The sequence below is a fragment of the Leptonychotes weddellii genome, chromosome 8, assembly GCF_054177405.1.
Source record: "Leptonychotes weddellii isolate Sample4059 chromosome 8, ASM5417740v2, whole genome shotgun sequence".
In the NCBI taxonomy this organism is placed as follows: Eukaryota; Metazoa; Chordata; class Mammalia; order Carnivora; family Phocidae; genus Leptonychotes; species Leptonychotes weddellii.
This window is the reverse complement of record NC_138376.1, coordinates 17718055-17742297: the sequence shown is the minus strand read 5'-3', so window position 1 is coordinate 17742297 and position 24243 is coordinate 17718055. Positions and strand designations below refer to the sequence as shown.

Sequence of the window (24243 nt, the reverse complement as noted above, 5' to 3'; positions counted from 1 at the left end):
TTCCCACGATGAGTCTAACAATCTGTGTGTCTGCTTCAAACCCACTTGTACATCAAAGGTGAAAGCCTGGCACGGCTTCCGGAAGCCAGCCATGATTGCGGAACTGAGTGAACGGGTGGGGCCTGCAGCCCCTGCTGGCCTCCCTCTACATCCAGGACTCGGTCGGCACACCTTCTCAGGGCCCAAATTTGGTTCCGTTCCCCCGGACTTGGTGCAGGTGTCCAGAGAAGGGAGAGGAGATACGTGTCAGTAAGGATGCAGTCACAGTGGTTTTATTTTTATTTATTTTTTTTTTAAGATTTTATTTATTTATTTATTTGAGAGAAAGAGAGAATGAGAGAGAGAGTGAGCATGAGAGGGGGGAGGGTCAGAGGGAGAAGCAGACTCCCTGCCGAGCAGGGAGCCCGATGCGGGACTCGATCCCGGGACTCCAGGATCATGACCTGAGCCGAAGGCAGTCGCTCAACCGACTGAGCCACCCAGGTGCCCCTCACAATGGTTTTATTTTAAAAGCGGGACTTTGACCGTAAAGAATTCTGTGCTCTCCAACATTTGTGTTGAACTTAGCCAAATTTGTGCTAGCTGGACTTGTGCCAGCTTTTTGAAGTGAAGGGCAGATATAAGAATCGTGGGTACTTTCCAAGAAATAAAGCTGCTCTGTAATGCTGATGAAGCTCATTTCAGATCAACTCAGACTTACGGGAAATGTAGAGCAGAGCTTCCCAAATAGGGTTGCCTTAGTGTACAGATGTACACAGATAGGTGTGCCAACAGAAATATCTCCGGAGCTCTTTGGACACCTTGATATACCTGCCGTATGGAATGGATTTCATTGATGAGTATAAATAGAGACATATATATAATGCATACACAGAAGACTAGAAGAATATACAAGGTGTACACTGCTTATGTCCGGATGGTAGGATTATGGTATCTTTTAATTTTTTTACATATTTGTCTTCATTTGTATATAATTTATATGCATTAATCATATAACTTTTTAAGTCAACCAAAACCTAACCAAAATGTTGAATTCAGACTTTACCAAGGTTTGGTGGTCCAGCCAAAGATTTATGTATGTGTTATATTCCAACACTGACGTAGAAACCATTTGTCCTCTTTTGGGGTTTTTTTTTTTTTTATCAGTTTTAAAATGACTATTTCCAGCTGGTGCATGCTCTTCAGAAAAAAAAAGAAAGAAAGAGAAAGAAATGGGAAAGCAGATGTCACAAATCAGAGAAATTGTTGCACGTTGACGTATTCACACCATTTATCTTCTTTGCATCTACTGGCCCAAATTGGTAATAGCCCAAACTTTCTCCATTTGTAAAAAGTCTCATAAAGTCAACTTCCTGTTATGTCTGATGGCTATGTTAAGAGAAAAACCTATTGGTCGGATGTTAGTTCCAATCGGCCCAACTACAGGGGACACGGATGCTTGCCCCTGGAGAGTGTGGAAACACACTGAAGCAATAGACAGGCTGGGAGATCTGGTTTCTATCCTCATCCTCCCCTTAACCAGCAGCTATAGGCACAGGGTGATGATCTGATGATTTTTACATTTTATGGTATGTTACATTGATAAAATGTCTATGGTTGTTCCAGAACAGTTCTGTGAATGCCTAATTTCTTTTTGCCTGGGCTCAGATTCTTAAGCAGGGGTCAGAGAGCATGATATTTTCCTTTTTCTCACAACGGAATTCCTGTAACCTAAATAAGATCAATATCGTTGTTCTGGGAGAATTACTATTTTCACCTGTTTTCAACGTTATAAAATACTTCCCTGTTTGGAACTGTGACATTTTGTACTCAGAGGGATTTTTTTTTTTTTTTTTTTAAGATTTTATTTACTTATTTGACAGAGAGAGATACAGCGAGAGAGGGAACACAAGCAGGGGGAGTGGGAGAGGGAGAAGCAGGCTCCCGCTGAGCAGGGAGCCCAATGCGGGGCTCGATCCCAGGATCCTGGGATCATGACCTGAGCCAAAGGCAGACACTTAACAACTGAGCCACCCAGGCGCCCCAGTACTCAGAGGGATTTTTAAGAGATTGTCTGGTCCTGGTCCTTCATTATACAAATGAAAAAGTTGAGACCAACACAGTCAGAGGGAAATGCCCTAAGTCCGAAGAAGTGACTAGTGGCAGGCCTGTGGCCAGAGCCTAGTTCTCTTTTTACCGCTTCTATCCTGTACTTTTTACTTAAGATTTCCCAATTATTATGGGTACTTAAAATAATATTTTCGAATCTGCATTTTTTAGGGAGAAAAGAAATAAAAAGCACAGTGCCTGGTACAACATAACACAACATTTGGTGAAGAAGGTATTGATAAGCTTGCATATATTCTCCTATTGAGTAAATAAAAAATATAGCACATTTGCAGACACAAATACATAGATTGGTAGAATAGGTAGATGACTGGGAGCACACATGCCATTACCAGCTACTTACTAATAAGTATTATAAGTACTAGTAACTATTAATAATTAATAAGTGGTTGGTAATGGCATGTGTGCTCTCAGTCAGCAGAAGGATTTAGTTATCACGTGTCCCCAGTCTCCATGGCTCTCTTCAAAGGAAGAAACTCTGGAGAGGAATGGCAAGAGAGTTTAAGAGACAGAGAAAATATACTCCTTTTCAGTGAAACCCTAGCAGGATTGCCGAAGTCAGAAAGCCATACACACCTGTGTGCGTGTGTTTTGAAATCTGTATTGTCTACAGTAACTCTTTGTTTAGTCATGGAATATGTCACCTGCCATTCCACGTTGTACCAACTGTAGTGTTAAAGAGACTGGTCAGATTAGGATAAATCCTAGAGGAAGCATAGTAAGAGCATCACCCAGTAATTAAATAGTATATCCTTGTTTGGGATTTGTGCTTCCAAGTTTCTTTTATTTTTACAAGAGTAAGTTAGAAAACATTAAAAGAAGGGCTGATCTTCACCAAAACAGAGTGAAAAGTGCAGAGATAAAGAAAACAAACCTGAACATATTCATAAACCCCCTACAGAAGGGAACATTGTTTTCCTCATGTTTTCCATTGGTTAACATACCCGGCAGGAAGTTAAATTTCATTTCCTTTTCGTATCACAGAATGTGTTTTCTTAATCACCTTCTCTACATATTGAACAGCATCTTGATCATAATTGTGGCATATGCTACATTGAAACTGTGGCAAAAATCATTATTTTTCTCCCACCTAAGGGATATTTCACTTTTTTACTGAAGAAAGGCATTTAAAGTACAAACTAAAATGAAGATAACTACTATTAAATTTGGTTAGGCTCCTATAAAAAATAATAAAATAGCAGTCCAAACAACCTGATTCAAGTTTGCTACAGAAAAGTTTAATTAACACAGTACATTGAAGTTTGCAGGAAGATTTTCTTCATGATACATAAAGATGTTAGTCTCACTGATCAAGGAAACTCACTTGAATGGAACATTACATGAATGGGGGGTTTCCATACTCATCTACTATTGATGAGTTCATTTATTTGATTCTTTTTCTCTCCTTCATTCTCATATTAGGGCCTCATTCTTTTGATTGGATTTTGCATTTGTTAAATACAAACAATATCATACACATTAGGCTGGCTATATATCCAGAAATACGCATTTATATAATCTTCCATTTTTAAATCATGAGACGAACAGTATACTTTATTGCACATGAATCTGGTGTCCTAGTTTAGGATCTGCTTAAATTCTCAATAACATCCTCATAAAACTGTTGCAGGGAGCAGAGCTAAGCCATAAGGACATGTACAATGTCACATTAAGGTAGAATGTATGCCACGTGCCTTGTAATAATACATTAAACGATTCAAATAGGATTTTATATAGAAAAAGATCAAAGCGGTTTAGAAAATTCTATATGGAGCCATATTTCTGAATGTGAAAGTCTCATTTTGTTTAATTATCCATTAAATTCTCCCAAACTTCATAGGACTTTGTGCTTTCACTCTGTCTTAGGAAGAGAAAATCCTTACAGTCAACCTTATATGAATGTATGTGCCATCTTGCCTTGGTGATAATGACTGCAAGATTCCCTCTCTCACTCTTGTGTCATCCCATGATATTTGCTGCTTCCTGAAGTCAATATAGACAGACTCGAGCCAACTTAAATGTTGTCTCAATATTTACCTAGTACAAAGAAAATTCCATTTGAGAAAACCACAGAGTATAGTCATTCCTGGAACAACCAAGAGATGGTTATTACTCTCGGACAAAATCGCTTTACCCTGCTTTACTTTAAGAGTGACCAAAATAGTTCTTTAAAAATCTATCTTAAATTCAGAGGCATATGTATATTTAAAGTGCCCACATACTGAGATTGTTCCTCATTAGTTTCATGAATTGTTATTCTTTTAATTAAAAACATTTGAAATGCATAACCAAAGATGATCAATTCTATATAAATTTGTGAATCAAAAGGAATTCTTATCAAACCATATGTCTTTTTTTTTTTTTTTAATGAACATGGTGCAAATGCTGAGAATCAAAGCAACTGTAATTTAAAAGGACTGGTCCATAAGAGAGCTGTAAAGTAGGTAACATTTGTGCTGAACTTTCTTTCATTTCCTTCTTCTAACTCCCTTTCAACAAGTTCTCTCTTCCCACCTTTGCCCCTTTACACCATATTATCTACTAAGAACTTGGCAATGAGCCAACATAATAAAATTCTGTTAGCCAGACTTCTCCAACAACAGAGTATTTAGGTGATCTGTTCTGAACACTTCCTAATTATTAGAGCCAGAGCAAAAAGACACAGGCAGGTGCCTTTGATAATCAGTCCATCTGTGTGTGAGGAAGTCCTGCAGGTGCTAGGTGAATCCCTGTTAGTAACATTGGCCTTGCAACACTGCTTTGGGAAATTAACCTGGTTCCAGTGAGCAGGACAGAGAGGAGTGAGCACCCACCCCAGGTAGAAGGACAAAGAAAGGGCTGTTGCCAAAGGCCAGAGTCATCGTTCCTTCCCCCCATGTGCTTGTATACGAGTGTATATACGTTTCTTATGCTTCTAGTTTTGCTTTGCACTTACTTGAAATGTTTGTTGATGTGTCTGTTTTGTCCACTTGATGGTAAAATTCCTGAAGGCCAGAATTCTATTTTGTGCCCGGCAGAAAGGAGGCACGTAGAAAATGGGTGTAGAATGAATGAGCGAAGGAATCAGTCTGTCAGGCAATCAGTTCATTCAAGTGACACCAATGAGAGTATGGTGATGATATGATCATAATGAAATGATGATAATGAAAGTTACAAACAGTGGCTGGATGTGAAATACATCGAGGTAGAACTAAGAGAAAATTAAGAGAGGTACCCAGTGGTCAATGCCTCCAGGGTTTTGAGCTGAACAAAAGGGAGAACATGAGGGGCAATGGATGAAATGGGGAACTCAACAAGAGAAATTTCATGAGTGAGATTGGCAAATATGCTTTTAGACAAATTGAATAAAAGTTGACCAACTGGGTGTCAAAAATCTTTTTCTCAAAGAAACAGCCTTTAAATATGCCTCTGACATCTTCCCTTACCACACCCAACCCAATTTCCTGAAGATCTAATTTCAGATAAATTACTTTCCAGTAGAAAAAAACTATTTTGTAGTCATAGCAGATGTACATGGTTTAAAGAACATTCCCATCAATTCTTGAAGGTCACCATCCTTGGTAGACTTGGGAGGAGGGGAGGAGGGGAAGGATCTAGAAAACCTAAGACTGGTGCCTTGAGAAAAATCTCACAACCCAGTGGAAGCCCGTCCTGTAGGGGGGTAACTGCTGGCAAGGGTCATCCCCTCAGGACTTGGCGTCCCTTAGAGGTACTAAATCCACATCAGAGAAGATCTTATACTTAAAATCTTTGTTATAAATTATGTGCCCTGAGCCACCACTGGAGATAGCCTCTTAATATCTAAATAAATAATGTTAGAAGGAGAGTCACCTCATGTCACACCCAGCCGCCCTTTGGGAAGGCTGCTTGGGCACTGTTTCTACTGTCTCTGGAGCCACAAACACGTCTCACTCCTACATCCTTTAGAAATGCCAAAGAAGGACCTCCTTAGCTGGGTGATGGGTAAGCTAGGAGGAAAGGAGCCTCATATGTGCATGCTAAAGTCTGTGAATTATGAAGAGGATATTGTAAACAATTCATTTTCAGTTTTCAGCCCCTCATTCCTCAAAGTTTTGGAGTGAGCTCTCTAAATTTCCCAAGGACTCCCCTGAAAGTTCTAGCAGAGGACAAGGATGCAAAGAAATCTGCTATGTGTTTTCTTGAGTTTTGTCCATTGTCTATCGGATATCCTAATGAATTAGGCTGCAATCTTGTCTTGACCCAAGTGTGGCGCCCCTTGGATTAGAAGGAGTGTCTGAAATACACTGATCTGTGGTTGGAATAGTAAGCCAAGCTCTAGGAACATCCTGCCGGTGGCCTGTCCTTAGGAAATCGTCTCAGATTTTCTTGCTGGTGAAGGATGACATGCTGCAACTGACCTTCTGTGGAAAGCCAGAAAACAGAGGAGAAAGCAAGCCTTTTACTTTCTAATACTTCCTTCAGGCTATGCCTTTTTAGGGGTGATACCCTCTATATCCTTAGAGACCATATCTGCCAGACATTAAAACTGGGTCCTCAAAATGAGTGATCACCAGCCTCTGGAATAAAGTTATAACCAAATATGCCCTTGGGTTGCAAGCCTTCTCTTACCCTTGCCTTTAAAATCCAAACAAAAATATTCAGCCCTACGTAACCGACATGTGCAGTTGAGTTTCTCCAGATCTCATGGGAGTATATTTATGTCATCCTCTAGCTCTTCTTTCTGGACCTTTTCTCCATCACCCCTACCATCTTGGCAACAGTCCGCAGGTTGTTGACTTCATGACATTGATCACTCCACCCCCGCCCCCTTTTATTCCTCCGGATGCCCTAAGTGGTACAGTAACTTGCAAGAGATTGGAAATAATGGAGAAGAAACTAGAACTGGATTTCTGCATCACAGTTGTAACAGTGCATCATTGATTTGTCACCACAGTGAATCACTTACTCGCCATCTCTTGTCTTGTTTCTAGACGAACGCCAGGAAGCAGTGGTCTCTTTAGAGGAAATTTATCATTTCCTGGCTTCCCTCTGGTGCCTGGTCTTCCCTAAACTCCCATCTCTTTGGCCTGACCCAAGGACACCCGCACAAATCAGTTTCTTTCATTACAGTCCCCGATGGGGATATCCTTAATTACTTAACTATGTAGAGTGGTTCAGCTTCCTCTGTTTCAACTTCCCTGTTCATGGTAACAATAATAAGTTGATTAAAATGTTTCCCCATACTACAGAATTCTTCTCTCTCTAAAGCAGAATTTTATCCTCAAACCCAATGTGGAAACAGCTGCATCTAGGTGAAAGTTAACAGGAACTATATCTTTCTGCTCCAGAATGAAATTTTGATTTCAATGAACTCTGGTGGCTGCCATTAGTGTAGCTCAGGTGCTGAGACTCAGTGACGTCAGAGCACTTGCGTGGGCCTGGACATTGTGTAAATGTAGGCCAAGCTGTATCTCAATCCACAACCTTGAGCAAAGATGCCCTTCCTAACAGGGAGACTTGTAACCAGGAAAATAAGACTATAAATCTGATGGTCAAAGTGGCCATGGGTTATGTAGTTTTCTGAACCACTAGCTTGTCCAGATATCCCCCACCATTTTTTATCCACAGGGTCACAGTGAAAAAGATTTCGGATAGGTATCCCTATCAATGATAGCAAGGTGGACCAAACAAAAGTGTTAAATGAGAATTACGGTAAACCAGAGTTAAAGAGCAAAGCGGTCCTCCCTGTATTTCCCACACAGCTACTCTCGGGTTCACTGCTCTGTCTGGTCTTTCTGCTATCATCACCACAGTCAGCTTATGTGGAGATGATTTATTATTACCTTTTTATTATGCTTCTAGAAAATTCAACGGGTACTCCTAGATCCACCTGAAACTAGTGTAACATTGTGTGTTAACTATACTTCAGTTAAAAAAAAAACAAAAAACCTGCCCTAAGGAATTCATTTGAGAAGAATTCAAAGAGTTCTGCATGATTATTTACAAGAAATTTTGGAAACAACCTGTATGTTCCCCACAGAGAAACAAATCAATTGTGCTTTCCTCATCTGGATAAAGAACTATTTTGCACATATTCAGCTCCGTGTTATCTTAAAGAATTGTTACAGACCTTGAAGAGAGGTTCACAATATAATAGGTTTAAAGGGTAAAGAGTAGAATATGTGTTGTAAAACCTTCCTTGAGGAAGATTTATGCCTCCACCAGGGAGAGCAGGAGAAGCGCAGGTGTCCGTGGCCAGCCCTGGCTCACGGGATGATGGATGATTGGTATTTTCTTCTCTATGCTTTCCCCTACTTCCCAAATTACTGCCTGTGACTATTTCCCTTGTAAACCAAGAGCAGAGAAGAGTTACTTAAGGAGGAAAAAGAAGAAAACTGCACACCTTTATAGCAGCTTATCAAGCATTTTAACAATGCAAGATGGGAAAATCCTCAGGATATGCAAGCCCTTTCTTCCCTCTCTGACTTTGGCTGATTCATCCCCCCAACAAACTGTTGACTGTTTTCGCAAGGAAGCAGAGAAATAAAACAGGCTCTGACTGGCGCCTTTATTAAAGTCTTTCCAGAAGCTCCCTTACAGCGGCCACCTCTTCCTCCTCTGGCTTCCTCCCTCCCTCCCTCCCTCCTTTGGTGCCTTTTCCTGAGGCTGGCTGCATTTGGCCAGTGGTTGAAGTCATTCGTTCATAAATAATTTGTGCAGTGATTTGGAGCTTTCTGACAACAATCTCAAGTTTGCTCCAATAAACTTGCGATAGAGTCAGAATTGGGGCTGCTCCGTGCTGGACATCATGGAGTAGTCAGCCCTGGTCAGAATGTGGTTTGGGTTCTGCTGAAAGAACACCGCTGATATCACCTCGATTTGTGTGGCATCTTTACTTTCAGTGAACTTCCAGTAGCCACATGCCCCAAAGAGGCTAGGTAAATTATACAGTATGTACGTCACCTTGGAGGAATATTACAGAGTCGTTAAAAATTACAAAGACTGGGGGGGGCGCCTGGGTGGCTCAGTCGTTGAGCGCCTGCCTTCGGCTCAGGTCATGATCCCAGGGTCCTGGGATCAAGCCCCGCATCGGGCTCCCTGCTCCGCGGGAAGCCTGTTTCTCCCTCTCCCACTCCCTCTGCTTGTGTTCCCTCTCTCGCTGTGTCTGTCAAATACATAAAATCTTTAAAAAAAAAAAAAATTACAAAGACTGGGTTGCAGCATCAAAAAGTGTTAAAAAAATGTAAGATAGGAAACAAATCAGTGTCTATATATGGTTACAAAAGTGTAAAAATAGATACTTGTATTTTGGAAGGAATAGAGGAAACATGGGGAAATGAAAATAATTAATTTGATGGCGGATGACAGAAATTTTTAAAATTCAGCCGTGAATGTTCCCTGGACACCTGCAATATGCCTGACACCATGCCGGGCCTGTCTCTTTTTAAAATGTGGTTCTGTAATATGTGAGACGCTAAAGAAATGTCAGGGAGGGTGGTGGAATTCATCGTTGTAGATGTTACTGTGGGCAGTGTTGACCATATCTAAAGGGGGCCCTTAATAATAGCTTTCTGTTCCACACTGGATCCGGGTAGAACTTATCCTGCTGGACTCTGATACCTGTTTAGTCCTCAGTGGGCCAGATGCGGCTTTTCTCCCCTCTGCTGCGCCTTATTCTTTCACACATGCGCTCAGCGGATGTGTACCAGGTTCTCTTCAGGTGTGGGCAATACACGATGACAAGGCTCTGTCCTCACGGGGCTTCCAGGCTCTTGGGAAGGACAGTAAACAAGGTCACTAGCAGTGTGATTTCAAGTAGCGATACCAGCAGTAAAGGCGAGTTTAGGGTACAGAGACAGTGAAGTGGAAAACAGTAGGTTCTTTTCAGGAGAGTCAGGAAAGATCCTGCTGAGAAAACAGGGAAGTAAAGGAGCAACCATGCAAAGTCTGGAGGAGGATACGCCAAGGCACTGAGGCAAGAACACATCTGGTATGTTTGTGAGACGAAATGAGTTCAGAGAAGCCAGTGAGGCTGGGAACTCTGGGCTACAACACGGGAACTTTTCTAAGTGTGATGGCAAGTTGTTGTTTTTTTTAAAGATTTATTTATTTATTTGAGAGAGAAAGAGAGAGTGTGAGGGGAGGGGCAGAAGGTGAGGGACAGAGAGAGAATTTTAAGCAGCCTCTGCATTGAGCACAGAGCCTGATGTGGGGCTCTATCCCACAACCCTGAGATCATGACCTGAGCCGAAACCAAGAGTCAGATGCTCAACCGACTGAGCCACCCAGGCGCCCCTGTGATGGCGGGTCTTAAGGAATGTGAACACAGTTACCTCTTCTCGGTAGAGAGCGTACTGTCAGGCAGAGGAGAAGCAGAGGACCAGCTAGGGGTTCAGCCATCCAGATGAAAGGTCAGGGGGGCTTAGCCTGGGAGGCTGGCAGAGGCGTGGAACGAGGCCCTGTTCTGAAGGCACTGCATGTCTGACGTGCTGACATGGGCACGAGGATGAATCGGGAGACGAGGATCGCTCCTAAGCTCGGGATCGAGTCACCAGGTAAATGGTGAGGACATTTGCTAGAAGGGAGAAGGAATAGGTTCTATTATTTCTTTTTTTTTTTTTAAAGATTTTATTTATTTATTTGAGAGAGAGAATGAGAGACAGAGAGTACGAGAGGGGAGAGGGTCAGAGGGAGAAGCAGACCCGCTGCTGAGCAGGGTGCCCGATGTGGGACTCGATCCCGGGACTCCAGGATCATGACCCGAGCCGAAGGCAGTCGCTTAACCGACTGAGCCACCCAGGCGCCCCTAGGTTCTATTATTTCTTAGTGAAAAAATTACCTAGATCTGATCCAGGTCAGTCTGGAAGCCGCTGCTAATTCCCAGAATCCCATGGCGGTATCTTCGCCGTAGGAAAAGGGCTTCACGGGATAGTGGAGAGCCCTCCAGCATAGGAGCCCAGAAACCTGAGTCTGGCCTGCCTCTGCTCCAAGGGACACATCATGTCACCTCTCAGAATTACAGTTTCCTGTACATCTGCCTGGTCTCCAGAGCTTTTAGAGGTCTGTAAGCTGTTTAAAGTTCAACACAGGCGCATAGTCGTGTCAGTATTGTTACCTGCACTCCCGTATAATGAGCATTCCTGTTCAGAATCGTGACCTGGAGCATGTGTGAAAGCACAAGTCAACAGAGGATTGCCTCTGATATGCCGGATGTCTATCCAGCCCCCGATTCATCCCTGGCCCACCGCCCCCACCTGCTGCACTCCCAGCACGAGCCAAGCACTGTTCACCAGTCCTCAGAACAAACGGCTGAGCAAGATCCCCTTCAAGAGCGAAACAAAGGCATATTCTGATGTATCCCTGAGTATCTAAAAAATTAAATTTGCATTTCGTTCTCTGAGGACTCTTGCCAACGGAGGTGCTTGGTTGGTTTTCATTATCCCTGCCCTCCTGTGTTTGTTTCCAGGGGCCGTTTCCATCAGCCTTACCCTAGATTAAGCCAGCCATATAAATGAGAAGCCACAACAAGAAGCTGACTTCTCCCCTCCGAGCACTGCTTAATGGGCCTAATCAGCAAACTTCTTTACTTTCTCCCTTTTAAATACCATCTTGAGGAGTCCCGGCACCTGTCACCTCAAGAGGACATCTTCTACAGTGAATGGAGAGGTGGAATGGGTATTGAAAGGACAATTGAGGGAGCTATTCTAAAGGATTAGATGTTTTTCTTGCTAACAGAAGCCTAATTCTATTGTATCTCTTAAGGAGTCTATTAAGACAGGTTTCTTTGACTCCTAGGGATCTGTTCAAACTTGTAAAGTCATTCAAATTGCCCACTCACCAGCTAGGAGAAAATGTAAGCAAATAAAAAAAAAGTAAGTGGAGCCAGAAAACAATTTTCTTTTATGATTTCTCTTCTCGAAGTGAGGAAACTCAGAATCCTTCACCCAAAACACTATGGGGTTCGTGGAGACTGATGACGGTGAGAAGCAGGTGAACTCAAGTGACATTGAGTGTGCACAGAAGCATGGCGGACAGCCCATGGAGGCTGGGAGCAGGCTAGCTCAGGAGGCATTTCACAGCCAAGGGCAGGGGCAGAGCCATCCAGAATGCAGGCTGAGAGCTAAAGAGAAGTGGTCCTATTGTTTGGGGACAAAACCAATCAATAGCTTTTTTTCACTTCTGCCATTTCGGGGGAAAGCTTTCTTCCTCATATATGTAATTGCTTTTGCATAAAAGATCCATTATTTGTGAGCCAGGTACAGGAGGTGAAATTCCCCCTTCAGTTTCTGTAAGCCTCTCTCTGTCTCTGGCCCAGACCCAGTCGCCGGCTTCAGAACTGTCTGTCCAACCCTTCCAACCAGCCCAGATTGTAACAATTGAGGTAAACAGGTAGGCCTCTTTGTAACACCCTCAAAGTATTGTAATAGGGTAGCTTTAATCCAGAGCTAACTGACCTTGAAGTGTGAGTACTGTGTAAAGAATGACATTTCCAGTAGCCTGCCAGACTGCCATAGAGAAAGTAGGGAGAACTTAGTTTGGGGAGCAGTTTAAGCTAGAGAGACTCTCTGGACTGGGAAGGGCATTTTAGATTCTGCCTGTAGTGAATAAAGCATCTGAGGCTTTGGTTACAGGGCACATGAGGCTAAGAGGAGCATGCTGTACCCGCCCTTGGACTGGCCTCTCCAGGCCGTGCCCAGGACTGTCGTGAGGTCACGTACAAAGGCTTCCCAGACAAGGTTGATAGTGGGTCTCTTACATCCCGTTCAGATCTAGTTGCCTTGACAATATTTTCCCATATTTTGAGGTGAGAAAACCTTCCTAGCCAGATGGAACAGAGACTATTAATTAGAATGAAGAACTTTAGAATATACTTCCTATGGCACCACTCAGTAAGTAGATAGATCACTTTCTGCGAGCTCGGGATTCCCATGTAAAATGGTAAAAATGAACCTGAGCTGAATTTATAGCATCTGGAAGCCTGCCTGAGGAAGATGGGGATGAACAGCGAGGTGAGAGGTGATTCTGTTTTTCCTGAGTCACCGAGCACAGGGCCTGGTCCGTAGTGGGTGCTCAGAAGATGTCTGCGGAAGTCAGGCAGATTTCATATCGTTGGTGATAACAGGCTTGTCTCCATGAACCTTTCATGCTATTGAAAATTGATCTCCATTCATCTTTTAAAATAATAACTAGGCATCGGTGTATCCCTTGGCAAGCCGTGTAAACTCTTTTGGCCTCAAGTTTCTTCTTCTGTCCGTCGAAAGCTATTGGCTAAGCACTCTGCACCATACCCTGAGCTGGGCAGTCATTGAAGTTTTGTTCAGAATTTACTTTGATAAGGACGTTTTCCTAAACCTTAGATGGAAATAAAATACACATGCAAAGCTAGTAGGCTTAAAAAATGTAATGCGTAATGGTTAGAAAGCTTAATCTGTTTACTGCTAATGAGGCAGGGGAATGCTAAATAAATCATTTTTATAATGTACCCCCCAAATCTTCTCTAATGGATCCTGACGTGAAAATGTATATATCCTAATATATTGAGTTAATGCCACATGAATACGTGGAATATGACGTGTGTATGGCTATTTTGCATTCACGCCTTGTATGCTGGTCCAGATGTTTAAACATGTCATAAAGACCAACTGCGTGGTACTATCACCAGTCCTACCAGATCGCTACCGCCCCAGGCGTCATGGGGATGAAGCTCTTTATTCTACCCTCCCCCCTTCTTTGCCACCAGAAGTGAGGATCCGTATAAATTCAGGTTAATCAATACTGTATTTCCTGTTTTCCATCCAGAGTTTTATTTTATACCCTGTGTCAGAGAATTTGTATCTCATCTGTTTTGCAAAATAAGTATTAACAATAATAGTGGGGTGCCTGGGGGGCTCAGTTGGTTAAGTGTCTCCCTTTGGCTCAGGTCATGATCCCAGCTTCCTGGAATCGAGCCCCATATGGGGCTCCCTGCTCGGCGGGAAGCCTGCTTCTCCCTCTACCTCTGCCCCTACCCCGGCTTGTGTGCGTTCTCTCTCTCTCTCTGTCAAATAAATAAATAAAATCTTTAAAAATAATTAAATTAAAAATTAAAAAACAACAATAATAGTAAGGTAGCATTATACTCTCTGGACACAGTACCATCCTATGAGTTTACTTTTCCATAGATTAGATCCAGTCTGGCATTTGTCTCTATGTTCTCAGGATAAATGGTTTTCAGCTTAAAGAGCCACAGAAGCATCTGTCAAATCAGCTGGAACCAGTGACAGAGAAAAATGCGGCGTCTGAAGAGCAACTGACAAAATGGTCTAAATATTTTATTTTCTTTTTGGAAAACCCTCGCCAGATTTGCCCCTTCCCCACTAATCTTTGAGCAGCCTGACGATTGATGGGGAATCCATCGTTTGGTGTTTACGTTGAGAGTCACAGCTAAATGGCTGGCTGCTTCCCAACATGTGGCTGTTTAGCAGGATATTAATGGGCAAGGTGGCTAATCTGTTCACATTGTTCCCGCAGAAGTTTTGCAGCGCTTTGGGGAATCATTTATCCTCAGCAGTTGCAAGATAGCCTGTTTTTAAGTAAACCTAGGATGAAAATCTGTTATTTATTGCCAGGTAACAAACTGCCCCCAAACTTTGTGACACAAAGCGCCGACTATTAGGCGCGCAGATCCTTGTCACTGCTCTCGATGCCGGGGCCTGCCTTATCTGAGAAGCCTCGAAGACAGCGAGCGGCTGGACGCGGGGTGGAGTGAGGCTGGCAGCAGACACTGGCGAGGACTTGGTGGCATTTGGGCTGGAGAGCACGGGGCGGGAGCTTTCTCAGCACAGTCGCCTCTGGATCTGAGCTCCTTATAGATGGGGGCTGGTGGCTCTAAGAGAAGCTATGGCAGTGAGCACTGGGAAGCCGCACTGTTTTTGTGACCTAGTCTCGGAAGTCACATCACATCACTCCTGCTACCTTCTGTTGGTGGAAATGGTCACAGAAGCCATCAGGTTTCAGGAGGAGAGGACATAGCCTGCACCTCGCAAAGGAAGAACCTTCAAGGTCACATTGGAAGAAGCACATGTAGGATGGAAGATGTCATTGCTGCCACTTGAGGAAATGAGTGCGCCGCACTCCGTGCACAGATTTCTGTAGGAAATGAATGAGTTGGGTTCTCTGGCTAAAACACATCTGCAAATGTGTTTGTAGAATATGACTAATCTTGTAGTTTTCCTGGCAGATACTAAGATCAGGGTTGGTAGGCCTGGCGCCGGAGCGATAGATGTGAGTGCTGAGTTAACAGTAGATAATCGACCCAAGTATTTTCTAGGTACTTAAAAATTAAAATTGAACCCAAAGAGCAACTGCCACTCTGAACAATTAGGTCGTGACACCTGAGATCTAGGCTCGCTTTTTGCTTGAATAATCATGATGTTACCGTGCTCAGGGTGTAGAGGAAAAATAAATTCCTTCTTATAAAAATTGCTTAGGATTCGATATTCCTTAAAGTAAGAAGCATATTAAATAATTGAGTTCTTTGAAGAAATTTTTGGTTTTCTTGATCTATTTAGCTGTAGAAATAAAATCAGATAGGAGACGGAACATGAATGTGTAGCAAATACCTTCAATTAGACGTACATACGTGTTTCTCTTCATATTATAAAGGGGATTGTCAACTTGTATGGTGCTTATGAATTCTCATTTAATGTAAGAGGATGATGTGAAACACCATGCAAGTTTTTATACTTTTAATTTCTTGTTTCAATTCTGTTCCTTGCTCTGGAGCAGTTTCTTCCCTTCGTTCTCATGAAAATTAAGGTAAAGACGTCACTCTTACCCAAAAGCAGTATGCCTGTGTGTCATCACTGGTGTTTGTCCTGAGCTGTTTTGGTGAGCACAGATCACCAAATGAAATGCTCAAAAACTTTTAGATCCCAGGGTGCTCTAAGAACCGTGCTAAGAATTTCTGGTGTTACATGGGAAATTACACAACATAGCAGCACCCCAGCAAGCCAGGTGCTGGGCCCCTGGGTGCTGTGCTGTGACCCCCAGCCCTCTCTGTGCCTCCCAGGGAACTGTGAATTCACCACGGGTGTAGCGCTCACCACCTAGAGCTAAGTGATGATGCTGGCTAAAATCTAGGGGAAGCAAGGCTGCCATTTATGGAACACTCCCTATTTGCTATGCACTGAGTCACCACTTACATTATTTTATTTGGTCTTCACAATAATCCTGCAAGGTAGCTTTTATTGTCCTAATTTTACAGATGAGGAGATTGAGATTCTAGGAAAATGAGTAATTTGCAGAAGGTCACAAGGTATGTAAGTAATGGAACCAGCCTCTTCAGCTACTTTCTGAGGTTAAATGAGAAGCAGTTCTTCCTTTCTTGGACAATAAACCTACTAGAAAACTCAGAAGCCATCAAGAAAAAGAGGGATGAATTTATCCACATAAAAATGTAAAACTTCAGCTTAACAAAATATACCCAAAAACTGGATCAAGGAACATATAACAAACAAGGCAAGGGGGAGGAGGGCTGGAATTGCCACCCCATGATAAAAGACCCATTTTCTTAATATAAGAAAGAGCTCTTACAAGTCAGTGTGAGTGAGAAATACAGACTGCTAATAAACATCAGTTTACTAGTGTGTGTATAGTGTGCTCAGCCTCACTGATGATTAAGGGAAATATAAATTAATAACTGTGACTTACACTTTTTCAGTTGTTGTATTGACAGAGATCCTGAAAGTTGATAATACTCAGTGCTGTCAAATGTATAGGATAACAGGTGCTTATCCATCTACATGATTTGCAAAATACAGATCGGTACAATTCTTCTGGAAGGCAGTTTTCATTATAAATACCAAATATATGAAAATATGCATACTTTGACCCAGAATTTAGATATCCCACAAATATCTTAATACAGGTATTTAAATATGTACGTGCCAGTATGTTCATTGCATCATTTGATATAATGCCCCAAACTGTTCTTCAATTGAAGACTGAGTAAATAAATTTTAGAATGTTTATACTACAGAATGCTAGTAGTCATAAACAGTTATATCCAATAATAAGAAAAGATGAACAAGATATATTGAAAGAGCATTCTACAGATGATTTCATTCTCTGTTTTTATAAACATGTATGTGTTTTTGTGCATAGATAATATTTTTTTATTATGTTAATCACCATACATTACATCATTAGTCCTTGATGCAGTGTCCCATGATTCATTGTTTGCGTATAACACCCAGTGCTCCACGCAGAGCGTGCCCTCTTTAATCCCCACCACCAGGCTAACCCATCCCCCCACGCCCCTCCCCTCTAGAACCCTCAGTTTGTTTCTCAGAGTCCATAGCCTCTCATGGTTCGTCTCCCCCTCCGATTTCTCCCCCTTCATTCTTCCCTTCCTGCTATCGTCTATCTTTTTTTTTTAACATATGATGTATTATTTGTTTCAGAGGTACAGGTCTGTGATTCAACAGTCTTACACAATTCACAGTGTGGATAGATAATATCTAAAAAGATACAAAGGAAACCTCTACAGCAGGGGACTAGAATTGGGGATATCTTTTCTCTTTAGTTCATACCCCCTTTTGTATAATTCAAAATTTTTACTATTAGCATATATTATTTTTATGATAAAATAATAATTTTTAAAAATCCAGTGTGGAAGACATTCATTTATTAGGCCCTATTTGCAAGATGCAGGCTATATAAGTGGATCATCCCGTGTTGACAGATAGAACTTACCCAACCACAGAGAACAGATATCAGTGATTTAATAAACAATAAAGGTAATAAAAATTTTAGCAAAACTGACAAGAATCTCTTGGGAACAAGTTTCTCCAGCTAGGTGGGTTTTTCAGTCTAGTAGAAATAGGAAAAAATAGTTTTGGGGACAGGACAGTTTCCAATTTCATATATTTTAATGCCTTTTCTCCTATTTACCAAAGACAAAAAATTAAGATTTCACATGGGCTTTATTTTTAATGGGCTGTAAATGTAGACACAGATGACAATTACAAGATTATGTTTCAGCAAAAAAAAACAAATGAATGGCTGAACTGATGGATTAGAATGAGTTTAGAAATTTCTTTTGAATTGCATTATGTGAGAGGTAAAGGAAACAGACTGATGCGTGGGGAATGAGAGGCTATCTGAGACTTTGAGAGAAGAACTAAAAGCCTTCTTTGAAAAGTACTCATATTCCCAGCCAAGATAGCCTCACATCCCCCACTGAAGGGAATCCTAAACCAGCATGCCAGAAAACTATGGAGATGAAAAGACACTTAACTCCATTGTCCAAATGAGAAATTTGGGTCCAGTTTATTCAGTAATTTAAAAATATTTATCTTGAGTCCCCAACGCCATGCTCTTCCTGATAACTGTCTGATGCAAGAATATTTTCCAAGGACGTTGCTCATTATCCACTTGAGCAATAAGTATGACTTTCAGTAAATAAAGACAAAATCATGAGCTACCACTAAAGTTGGTGATTCGCCTTTGAAGTGGTTTCAGGTCATTATTTTAATATTGTGCTCACACACAACCTGTTTTACATTCATTTGCAGACTTCAAATATCTAATTTCAGGGTGAGGTTTAGCTGAGTGACATTAGAGCCCTCTGAACTGTCTTTGGTTTGGTGTGAAGTGAGAGGTCTGAAAAGAATATCGAGCTAAATCTTCAACTTAGAAGCAATAGTTATTTTTTTAATTAAAAAAATCATCTCCAGTATAATTTGAATCTTAAAAATAGATTTGTGTCATGCTCTTTAGTTAAAACTCTGGATGTAGAAAACTGGCTTTGAGAGAGTTGGACTGAAATAGAGAGCAGAGGTGAAAACCAAATGATAACGTCTGATTCTCTCTCCCTGTGAAATGGAGGAACAAGGGAAGAGAGAAAAACACACCATGGCCAGGAGTACTTATTTCAGAACCATCTTTCTTTCAAGGAAATCTTCGGGAACTTAGGAAACACTTCTCACGTGGGGCCTAGTGAGGTTTCCCTGGTAGTCCTGGGGGTTGCATGAGTCATTGGGACCAGGGTCTTTAAGAGATATCCCCCCCAATCCTGAATGGAACTTAGACAGTTCATCAGCAGACTCACCAGGCCACTAGGAACCTCAGATCACCTCTGCCCGGTAGCTGGGACTGGCCTACATGGAGTGAAGCCACCGATCAGAGTATCAGTCAGTACGTATTGGCCAGTCTCATGTTTCGGTAACAGATAACCTGAAGATCTCTGCCACTTAACCCGACAGAAGTGTATTTCTCTTTCTGGGAGCTGGGCGCTACTGTCTCAGTTGCTGCTGGGGCAGCCAGGTGGCAGGGAGGGAAGGGTGGGTGCTGACCAGTGCAGGCTCAGCCTACCCCGCCTGCTCAGAAGGTACCAGGGCCCTCTCAACTGCAGGGGGCAAACACGAGCAAGTCCCCCATGTGCCTAGCAGAGAGGAGAAGTAATAGGGGAACAAGGAGTCTTTTCCACAAGGAGAAGTCACAGGCCCTGGCATTCTCACCCATGCTGTTCATTCCAGTTACTCAGACTGCCGGGAAGGACCACATACCAAAGTAGACTGCAGTTGTACGACCCCTCTGTACATAACCCTCAAAAGATCAAAGGATCTTTTAGATCCTTGTAGGGCCTGTTACAGGCATACCCCTTAGCAACAACCCTGCAGGTGGCATTGAGGAAGGTAGGGTTGCTTCCCCGCAGTGAGCCTGCTACCAAGATTCCTTGAGACTCCCCTGTACCTATCCCTTCTCCTTTAGTAGCTTCCTTACTGGTCTCCTGTCCCATTCCCTCCCCTGAAGTCTACTTACACTAAAGGATGCTTGATTGATCTTTAGAAAGCTCAGCTGTGGTTACATCACTCCCTCGCAGAGGTTTTTGGTGGTTTACCATTGTCTACGATTTTGCTCCTTCAACTAGCCCAGCAGCATCCCCTGGGGTCTGGTTAAAATGCAGAGTCTCAGGGTCCACCCCAGACCTACTGAATCAGAATCTGCGTCTTTAACGAGATCCAGGGGACTCGTGCGCATATTCAAGTGTGAAGAGCACTTGTCCATAGTACTGGTTCTCAGATTTATCAGCACATTTGAATTACCTGGAGAGCTTTTAAAAATTGCTGATACCCAGTTTGCAGGTCTGGAGTGAGGCCTTGCACCAAGATTTTAAAAAGCTCCCAGGTGATTCTGTCACATAGCTGAGTTTGAGAACCACTGCTGTACAGGGACCCAAGTGACATTCACAGCCACCATTAGCGTGTCCCACACAACCTTCCCAGTGCCATTGTCACTCTATATTGGACTGACCTCCGAACCCCAAGTGCATTCTACACTTTAGAGAAAGTGCTGTTCCAGTCTGTTATCAGGACGCCACCAGGCAGGGTCTATGTCTCCCCTAATCACTGCGGAGAGCTTAGGACCTTAGGACGCATCTAAATTTGGCCTTAAAAATGCCATGGCTACAAGTCACAGAAATCCAAATACATTAATTTACTAAATTGTCCATGTGAAGTATTTTCCTGAGTGATAGAATTTAAAACTCGACTTCCCCAGATGACAGCCTGAGGTTACCTTATTATGTTACCATGTCTCCTTTTTGACTTTATTCTTTATTGTGCATCATAACTGTGGTAGATAAGAAGAAGACCGTGCTTGGTTTTATTTACGTAACTTTGAGGGTTATGTACAGAGGGGTCGTTTTCAAAATAGGTAGCAATAGCTGTGATAATCTGCTTTTATTTATTGTCACTGCTTCCACTCACTGAACTTGTGATGGGTGACACATACGTGAGAGACACCTGGCTTTGGGGACAGAATCAAATAAAGATCCTCTTTGATCCCTCCCCTAATGAAACGAGGACAGCATCTACAAGGCTTTTCTGCCTGCCCAGCCAGCGGCTGCAGAACAGACCCCTGGCACCGCAGTGCCTGACAGAATCTTGCTTCTGGGTAGATTGTTTTCTTTCCCAAATGGCCCCCAAAGAGATAAGTACTTTCCTTTCCGCTTTTATATGAGCAAGGTGTTAATTTTCACCAAGAATTTTATGGGCACAGCAAGCAGCAGTTGCTTTTTCCGTGTGAACATTAAATAAGATTCAGGGTCTGAAAAGCCTCCCTCGGAGGCTCAGAGGATCTGTGGGATTTGCTGGGCTGTGGCAGACAAATGGACTGCCAGTCTGGGACGAGCTTGCCGTCGCGGTGGGCCTGGCGACGGGGAGGCACGGGATCCTCTAATTCATCGGGATTACCTGGGCTCTGCTCCTAGCAGCCCTTGGAGAGTTAGAGGCCTGCGTGTGCCTCTTTCTGGAAAGGCCACTGGTGGTACACGTGGAATCCTGGCATTAGCGGGGTCTGCCTGAGCGCCGTAAGTCACCGCCGCCTCTGAGCACGGCACTCTGCGGGCTGAGCCCTGCGGAGCCTTGCGGGGGGCAGCGGGGGGGGGGGCACGTGTCAGTTGCGGAAGCACGCAGATGAAGATTCCCCTTATCTCATTAGGAATATAAAGCATGACTGTGAATAGGAAGGCATGTGCTCAGGCCTTCGTATTGGCTCTTACTGGGACCAGGGACACCCTGCACCACAACTCTGGACAGGTGCAGAGTAGAGGATTCTTATGACACTTCAGAAACCAGAATGTCAAGTTCTCTCTCAGTTGTTTTCAAGGCTGGTACCAAGAATCGACGGTCATGATGCTGGCAATACCTTTCCTTTGCTTTTCCTCCGGCTTCATCCCTAAAAGAAGAATAGAAATGAAGAAGAAATAGTCATTAAATGAAATAAATTAAAAGCAGGGAGCAGTTAACTTTATGTCAACTTTAAGATAATGTTGGTAAATAAAACAGCTAATTGAAATTCTTGGTGTGTTCTAACAAGAACTTTTTATTATTAACTTATTTTATGCTTTAGTGGTTACTCATGGCATATGGTTGAGTGCAGTTCTCTTCATTACTCATTTTTATTAACACACACAATAAATATTAAAATAGATCTTGGGAGCAATAATGAGGTGAGAAATAGATGTGTGACTTGTCAAATACAAAATAAAGCAATATGTGTGTTCCTATTCCATTTTTAAATTCATATTGGCTACTTTTTACCCTAGTCTAGCCTTTTTCTGACTTTTGTTTTATTATATTGTTGTTCTTGACATCCCCCAAATTGGAATTTTGCTATAAATTATGAAATGTATCAAAACATCTGGGACTTTTGAAAGCCAAAGGTGTAGATCCCTTTTAAGTGTTTCATTAAGAGGAAGCACAGAAACAACAACTAAAGAACTTTAACATTTTTCTCCCTGTTGGAAATTGTGTTTTATATTTTTATATTTTTTAATTGGGATATCAGCAGTATTTTAAAGTGTCCCTTTAGCAAAGATTTCCAGTAGTATTTTTCTTTAATGTTGACAAAAAATAGCAAACTTTTTGGGGAGACAGTGCCTGCAGAAGTAATGACATCTATTTTGTTCAAACTCAGTTAATTGGAATGTTCTGTAAAGTGTATGTTTTGATTAGTTCAGTATTTTAGTAATGAAAATTAATACAGAAAACTTTCGTTTCTATCCCTATTATTTATCTTTCTATAGTGATGTGTGTACTTTCTGCCTAAGTAGATAAAATTTAGCTTTAATCTTTCTTTGATAATTGAAATGTTTTTCTAATGGGCTATGATCACAGATACTTCTAAAACTTGTGGAAAGGTAATTCACTGATTTCATGAATTAGTTTAGGCCAGTTTTTGTTGTAAAACTTAAAAAGTTTAGGAGTTCGGGGCTAAGGTTGGACTGTCCCAAATCCATATTTAAGAAGTCTTTATTTGTTTCAAAAGAAATGCTCAGTCTGCCATCTTCTAAAAGTGAAATGAGAGTAAAATAAAACTTGTCTGAGGATTCTGGTCACTTGGATTTTAATTAATCAAGATTTTTGATGAACGTTTTGGTTTTTTCTTCCCTTTAATGCAGTACCATGTTCCCCAGACACTGGGGAACTAAGATGCTGAGAGGTGGGAGGCCTAAGCCAGGGGGCTCCTGTGGAGAGTCCTGCCATGGACTGGGGGTTCTGGAAGGCCCAGCTGGGCTTCTCTCTTGTGTGCCCTCTGGGCTGTCACTGTCCTCACTGTTGCCCCTTGGGAACACCAGATAATTTTACCTAGAGGGACTTTGGCATAACTTTTATATGTACTGGTTTGGTTTTATGGATATTGGCTTTTTAAGATTCTTGAGATCCTTTTGCTTCAAAGTGAAATGAGGTCTTCTCAAGCTTGAAAACTTCCACAGGCAAAATTTAAAGAAAGGAATGGAGAGAGGGAGGGAGGGAGGAAGGAAGGAAGGAAGGAATGAAGGAAGGAAAAGAAATTAGAGAGGAATAAACTATTTTCCTTAAATTCTCATTTAATAAAATTCAGACGATTGTTAAAAACAAATGTAGCTGCCAGGTCTTACGGATTATGTGTCATGGTTCCAAAGAATGATGGACCTCTGGGAGGCCCTGTGATGGAAGGTTTTTATACTGTGTTATGATTCGGAAGGCATACACTTACCTATACTCAAACAACAGCAGCTCAGTTCAACCCATTTTTGTTGTATGCTCACTGTCTGCTAGCTGCTGAAAGGTCCCCACTCTCATGTTGCTCAAGATCGAGTACACCGTTTTGTAAAATAAGGTTCATGGAGCCCTGGTGGTCTCTGGTGAGCAAACTAGTGGGTCTGTTGGCAGTTAACAATTACAGAGGAAATGTGAACTACAAATTGAGATTTTTGCAGATATTCCATTGTATTCTTCGTAAAGGGTTTATAGGGGCGCCTGGGTGATGCAGTGAGTTGGGCGTCCGACTCTTGGATTCAGCTCGGTCATGATCTCAGGGTTGTGGGATCCAGCCCCGCATGGGGCTCTGCACTCAGCAGGGAGTCTGCCTGAGAGTCTCTCTCCTCTCTCTGCCCTCCCCCCCCCCGCTCTCTCTCTCTAAAATAAAAAGAAAAATGGGTTTATAGCAGATATGCATTTTTTCCCACCACTCTGGCTGTGAAAAGTGGAACCTTCCTTTATTTGTCCAAATTTGATTTTATCTGTCTCGTACTCCTACCCCCATCCCCCAGCCCCCCAGGCCCCTCCTCCCTCTGTCACACGCATACACCATATTGCATGAAGGCCTTTCGAAATGGGAAAGAACACTCTTCAGCCAGACCACACT

At 42.4% G+C, this 24243-nt stretch overlaps 1 protein-coding gene across 11 annotated transcripts in view; it reads left to right on the top strand.

The window, feature by feature from the left end:
• FARS2 (phenylalanyl-tRNA synthetase 2, mitochondrial) overlaps nucleotides 1–24243 on the top strand; it is a 471129-nt gene that overhangs the window by 332979 nt on the left and 113907 nt on the right. For 3 of the 11 annotated variants that reach the window (XM_081827732.1, XM_081827730.1, XM_081827731.1), the window contains one exon: nucleotides 4475–4546. The exons of 6 other annotated variants lie outside the window; for them this stretch is intronic. In XM_081827732.1, the coding sequence (XP_081683858.1) occupies nucleotides 4475–4546 (72 nt within the window). Of the gene's footprint in view, nucleotides 1–1146; nucleotides 1814–4474; nucleotides 4547–7058; nucleotides 7938–24243 lie in introns of those variants that run through there. 2 more of the 11 variants (XM_081827734.1, XM_081827733.1) reach the window with 2 other exon arrangements.